Source organism: Musca vetustissima, unplaced genomic scaffold (genome assembly GCF_032173495.1).
Source record: "Musca vetustissima isolate MV318-11 ecotype Yass unplaced genomic scaffold, APGP_CSIRO_Mvet_v1 utg15667, whole genome shotgun sequence".
NCBI lineage: Eukaryota > Metazoa > Arthropoda > Insecta > Diptera > Muscidae > Musca > Musca vetustissima.
The window spans coordinates 97,690-103,608 of NW_026878282.1; the positions used below are offsets into that span (position 1 = coordinate 97,690).

The 5,919-nt window shown below is 31.5% G+C and overlaps 1 protein-coding gene across 1 annotated transcript; it reads left to right on the forward strand.

Annotated features, from left to right (window-relative positions):
* Nucleotides 1-210: 210 nt before the first annotated feature.
* Nucleotides 211-4,363, forward strand: LOC133323091 (cyclic GMP-AMP synthase-like receptor). Its single transcript, XM_061532049.1, has 4 exons — nt 211-220; nt 3,006-3,709; nt 3,956-4,154; nt 4,251-4,363. Exons 1-4 carry the CDS (start codon nt 211-213, stop codon nt 4,361-4,363), a joined length of 1,026 nt encoding a protein of 341 aa, XP_061388033.1.
* The last annotated feature ends 1,556 nt before the right edge of the window (nt 4,364-5,919 follow it).

A 5,919-nucleotide genomic window follows, 5' to 3' on the forward strand; every position in this document is an offset into this window, starting at 1 on the left:
AATCCAGGACTTTAATTCCATGTAGCTGATATGTAGTCTTTAACAACTTTCGAGGTGTGTTTCGGGTGGTTGTCGTGTTCTAGTGGCATATTCCACTCTGCATATGGAAGCATTTGATTTTCCAAGATACCCTTATACACAAAACGATCCATAATTCCATCGATTCTATGAAAAGGGCCAACGCCACAATGCGAAAAGTAATTATGTATAATGGCTTCAGGTATGTGTTCCCAGTTCTCTTTAAGGGCTTCGAATAATGAATTCTTATTGGAAAACTTCTGACTCTTCTTCAAAATCCCAAAGAGATTTTCGATCGGATTTATCTCCAGCGATTGTGCCGGCCAATCCAGAACTTTAATTCCATTTGCTGATATGTAGTCTTTAACAACTTTCTAGATGTTTTTCGGGTCGTTGTAGTGTTGAAGTGGCATATTCCACTCTGCATATAAAACGATCCATAATTCTATGAAAAGGGCCAACGCCACTATGCGAAAAGCAAGTCCAGACCATAATACCACCCCCTCCGTGTTTAAAATTGATTTTACAATTTCCTGGCTCAGGTCGTGTACCTGGACGACGACGTACAGTACACATTCCATCGGAATTGATCGAATTAAACTTGGACTCGTCGTTGAACAAAACGATTTTCCACTTTTGGATGGTCCAACCAATGAGTGCTTTTGCAAAATTAAGCCTAAAAATTACTAAAATGAAATATATAACCAAAAATTTTAGACAATTACGTTTAACATGTAACACCAACCTTTGCTGCTTATGTCTGGCTGTAAGTAGGGGTTTCTTGCCAGGTCTATAAGTTTTTAAATTATTTTCGATTGCTCGTCTGCGAACTGTGCTATGGTGGATACTTAAATTGGGGGTCTTTACAACCTCTTGAGATGTTCAAATGGATTTTTTTTTAACATGAAACAAACTTTTCTTTCGTCACGTGCCGATGTCTTTCGTTGCCGCCCACCTTTTGTATTAGTCTACAAATAACAGACCGGTTAATATTAAACTGTTTGGCAATTGATATTTGTGATTTTCCATTCCTTTATTCAGAAATAATTTGAGATTTTAAGTCTGTACAATATTTATTTCGATCCATCACAAAATGAACAGTTAATGCGAAGGTTTTGGCCAAAAACTAATGCAAAAATTGCTAAATTTCTTTTGTCATTAATATTTTCGATTAGTTTACACTATTTGCATTCTTCATGATTTGTTGCTATTTTTTTGCACTCTCTTTTTGTAACGATCCACGGTCATCGTCTCATTTGTAACATTACTGTACCTTAAAAGCTAAGAGAACTTAATTAGAATTATTCTCATAACCATAGAAGAAAAAAATATATGTACACATAAAATAAGATAAATGTTGATTCACATTTTGTTGCTTTTGTTTTGCGCAACACTGTAATTCAGTTTTATTAAATTACAACAATTTATTATGCGATATTTAATAGTTTAATAGATTGCTTTCCGAAAAAAATGTCTGACTTAAAATAATAAATAACATTTCTAAACAGTGTATGTCGTCTCATTGGTCTAAATTACGACTGGTCAGGAAGCAAAAAAAAAAAAAAAATTGGGAGCGGCACGCATTCCCCACACAAAATTAAATGGTAAACAATAAGGAATCCAACTCTCTGTTATACTCTTCAACCAATATCCCCAATGGAATGGAATAAAGAAAAGTAAACAAATAATTGTGGCAAAATTGGTTCTAGGAAAATATAAAAAAAAATCAGCAAATCTTATCACAAATAAACAATCCATATACCAATTACATACATACGTGATCGAAGCGACCACAATTCAATAACATTTCGTACCACTTGACAAATTTGGAATTCATAAAATCACAACCATTGTCTCTCACATATTTCGCAGAAAGATATATTGTTTGCCTTAAAGGGAGAATAAATTATATAAATATATATAGAGGATTAGTCATATATTCTTTGTAATAATGAGTCTCTAGTACATGCAAATATTAGAAGCCATTCTAAAAAAATATATATTTTTATTGGTCTGCTAGGCTTTTAAAAATATATACGCTGTAGACCATGGTACAATTATAAAAGGTAACAGGAAATCCCAGCTGATTTGATTCCAACGTAATACTAGTGTCAATATGAATTTGACAAAGTATGTTTTTAAAAATCACCCAACAGGAAAATTGGGAACGCATTCAATTCGAATTTGTTCTGTATTAAATGTCCTCCCGTATTCAATTTACTCAATCTGCCTGCTGGGAAAGTTTGAGGAAGCAAATCTTTCTTCAAGGAACAACTCGCTATTCCCAGCATTTGCATATGTGTTACACATATATATGGCAATGGCTCAATTATAGGAAAGATGTGGAAGCGATAGAAATATACATTTTATAGATTTTCATTCATGTTTTTCAATTTTTATTTTGAGGATTCAAAAATATTTCATTTTCAAAATAAAAATAATTTAATGATAATTTGTTTGTTTGTTTACATTTACAGTTGACACTAGTAGAACTTACAACAACAAATTTCCATGTGGTTGTTGTATCGTTTTTTGTACAACAACACTTGCTGTTACCTTCTATTATTATACCATGGCTGTAGACAAAGTCTGAATACAATGTCAAAATATGTTTTCAAGTTCATTACATAGTCGTGGAATTTGTACAAATATTTTTCAAATATTTTTAAAAACCTAGCAGACCAATAAAAAAAAAAAAAATATATATATATATATATATATATTTAGAATGGCTTCTAATATTTGCTCGGACTAGAGACTAGTTATTACAAATAATGACTAATCGTATAACAGGCTTGGATTTTTTTTTAATATTTTTTTAGCGCCCCAACATAGGCATAACATCGGTTTGGATTTTCTAAAAATAATTTGTCAATAGCCTGACACAGTCATGAATTTTTTAATATTCGGATTTTTAAATTATTTTTAAGGTCTTTACTTGGGTGTGGATTTCATTAAATTATTTTTAAAAAAAAATATATTTCCAGGAAGTTATGGTGACAATTTAAAAGTCACCGTACCCAATGAATTCGACCTGGTCTTCCATATACGTTTCCCTGAAAATAAGCTTATTATCGTTAGAGAAGATCCCGAGTTAGCGGGTAATGTTCATTTGGACTTTACCAAAGTTTTGGCAAAAATACACCGCGAGAAACAACATGCAACCACGTATACATATCTCTGCAAATGGTTGGATGACGATAATTGTTTGATCGTAAACAAATTACAATCATATATTCAAAGTTGTTTTACCAAAGCCCTCGAGGATATGGATTGGCATTTCGACAATATAAAATTACGTTACCATCGTGAAGGACCAGCGCATACAATTAAAGTAAACGGCTTGACTATGGAATATTCGGTGGATTTTGTACCCGGTATATTGATGGATCAGGAGCAAAGTGTTACAAAGGCTAATGTTGGCCAATGGGAAGCCATACCGAAACCAATTAAGTGGGCCGACTGGGATCACACATCGTTTCGATCGTCATTTTATCGGCAGGAACAGAATCTAATAAAAGACTGTAACAATTTGAAGAATTGTTTGCGTATGATAAAAAAATTTCGTGATGCCCATTCGAATATGAGCTGTATGAAGAGTTATTTTATCAAAACATTATTTTTGTGGAAAGTCCAGGAGAAGCAGAACAAAAGCTATTGGAATAATTCATTGTCAGTTATAATATTGGATGTAAGTTGAAATAGGAGAATATATTTTGAAAACCGTTTGGGATTTGTTAAGATTGTAAAATCTGGTCGTGGACAAATATGTATTGAACATTTCCCTACCCGAAACTCAAATGCCAAATTACCATAGTGGACTACTTTAGTCGTCTGTAGCCGTTTCATTTGATCTGCCAACAAAAATCTGCATATATAACTACATTATTTCGTTTCTTTTTTTTTTGTGTCTAACAATATCTCACTTGTCATCTAGATGTTCATAGCCATGGAGAATAGTCTAAGATCGGAGGAATTGCCATTCTTTTGGGATAGACGCTTAAATATGTACCAAGAATTGTCTTCGTTCAATTTGAGTGAAATGTTACGATGTGTTCGTAATGCCCGAATCTTTTTGGAAAAAGCCAAAATGGAAATAACACCATTAACACAAAGTCTTGTCTATGAAATATTCTGTAGGTTTATTAATAATCACCAACCTTAAAATAACCTCAAAAAATACAAAAAAAAAGAAAATTATACTAAACTAAATACCCGTTTATATTTTACAGTGAATTACCATGAAAGACATCCTGAAATGAAACCTGAGAGTAATTATGGAGGAAATGATATGGATTCTAACTTAGATGAACCTGTCGCTGAAAGTTCCTGTGTTATTCTATAGAAGTTATTGATTTTTTTAAGAAAAAAAGGAAAATCAAAACACACACACACATTTCCATTCAATAATGTATATTTTAAAATGTATTCTTAAATATCTTGAAAAGAACGACCTTAAGATGCTGAAGATACTTTTTCTATACATATGGATTGATATATTTATTCAAGTTATTTCTGTAAAGGTTTTTTTTAATATAATTTTGTGGATTTTTTAATAAATATTTTTTTACATTTTAATAAATTTTTCAAAACCCCAATATTAGGTTGAATTTTTTTAGAAATACTTTTGCAACACCTAACGATATGCGTAGATTTTAAACATTTTTCACTGTCCTTACATTGACGTAGACTTTTTAAAAATATTTTTTCAATAACCGAACTAGGCCTGCATTTTCTAATGCCCTAACATAGGCGTGGATTTTTTTTTTTTTAAATTATTTAATTTAAAAATGTATATTTTTTCCAGTAGTGGATTCTTCTATGAGATAACTATTTGGTCTGCCTTCTGTTCTTCTAGGCTCCAGTAAAAAAAAAAATATCTATTGGCCTCCTATATGAACACCTTCTGGCCTTCTATTTCAGTTTTTTTTATCATTTTTTATTTATTTATTAGTCTATGGATATTTTCCTTGCAGACTATATAATACAAAATGTTGTACTTAATTTCATGAATTTAAATACATTACAATTTTACTTTTCAATGTTTCACGATTCATAGAAAAATCAATAAGATTATATAATTCATTTAAATCGTTAGACATTCTTGTTAAGGGATCTGCATTTGAATAATTCATTCTAGAAAATTGAATAGCTAGTGGTACATAATTGCAAGTAGCTCTTTGGGGAATATTGAAGCAAATATTGTTGATTAAAACTCCAGCATTGACGTCACCCATTATTACATTAAACACAAATGATACATTCATCATTTTCCTTCGGCTTTTTAAAGATGGCAGCTTGATGAAGGAAAGTTTATCTGTATATGATGGAAGATTATGATTCAAGAAGTTTAAGTTCCGTAAATAGAAAAGTAGAAATTGCTTTTGAACGGACTCGATGCGATCACTGTGTGTAATATATATATATATATATATAGGATCCCATATGATCGAAGAGTATTCCAGTATAGGGCGAACGAGCGTTGTGTATACATTTTTGTGACATGAAATCTTTACTCCACCGTTTAATAAACCCAATCACTGACTTGGCTTTGTTTATTGTTATTTAAATGTGAGAATAAAAATTCAGTTTACGAACCAAAAGAACTCCTAGATCCACAAACTCATTAACCAGAGAGTAGCCGTTAAGTGTATAATCAGTATCTATTAACCTCTTTCTTGTAAATCTCATGAGTTTGCATTTCGAGTAATTTATTTTCATAAGGTTAATATTATACCAATTCGTAAACGAATTCAAATCATTTTGTAACAAATCATTACGTGAGATGTCTGAAATACTGAGAAATAATTTCGCATCATCGGCATACATCAGGATATATGAAAACTTTATAGTTTGAGGTAGGTCATTTATGAATAAAGAAAATAGAAGAGGACCTAGATA

What these genes read in the sequence shown, in the direction of transcription:
- LOC133323091 (XM_061532049.1), top strand. An exon ending in TGTCAGTTATAATATTGGAT is followed by an intron (nt 3,710 to 3,955) that starts GTAAGTTGAAAT and finishes CTTGTCATCTAG; the next exon opens with ATGTTCATAGCCATGGAGAA. An exon ending in TCTTGTCTATGAAATATTCT is followed by an intron (nt 4,155 to 4,250) that starts GTAGGTTTATTA and finishes TATATTTTACAG; the next exon opens with TGAATTACCATGAAAGACAT.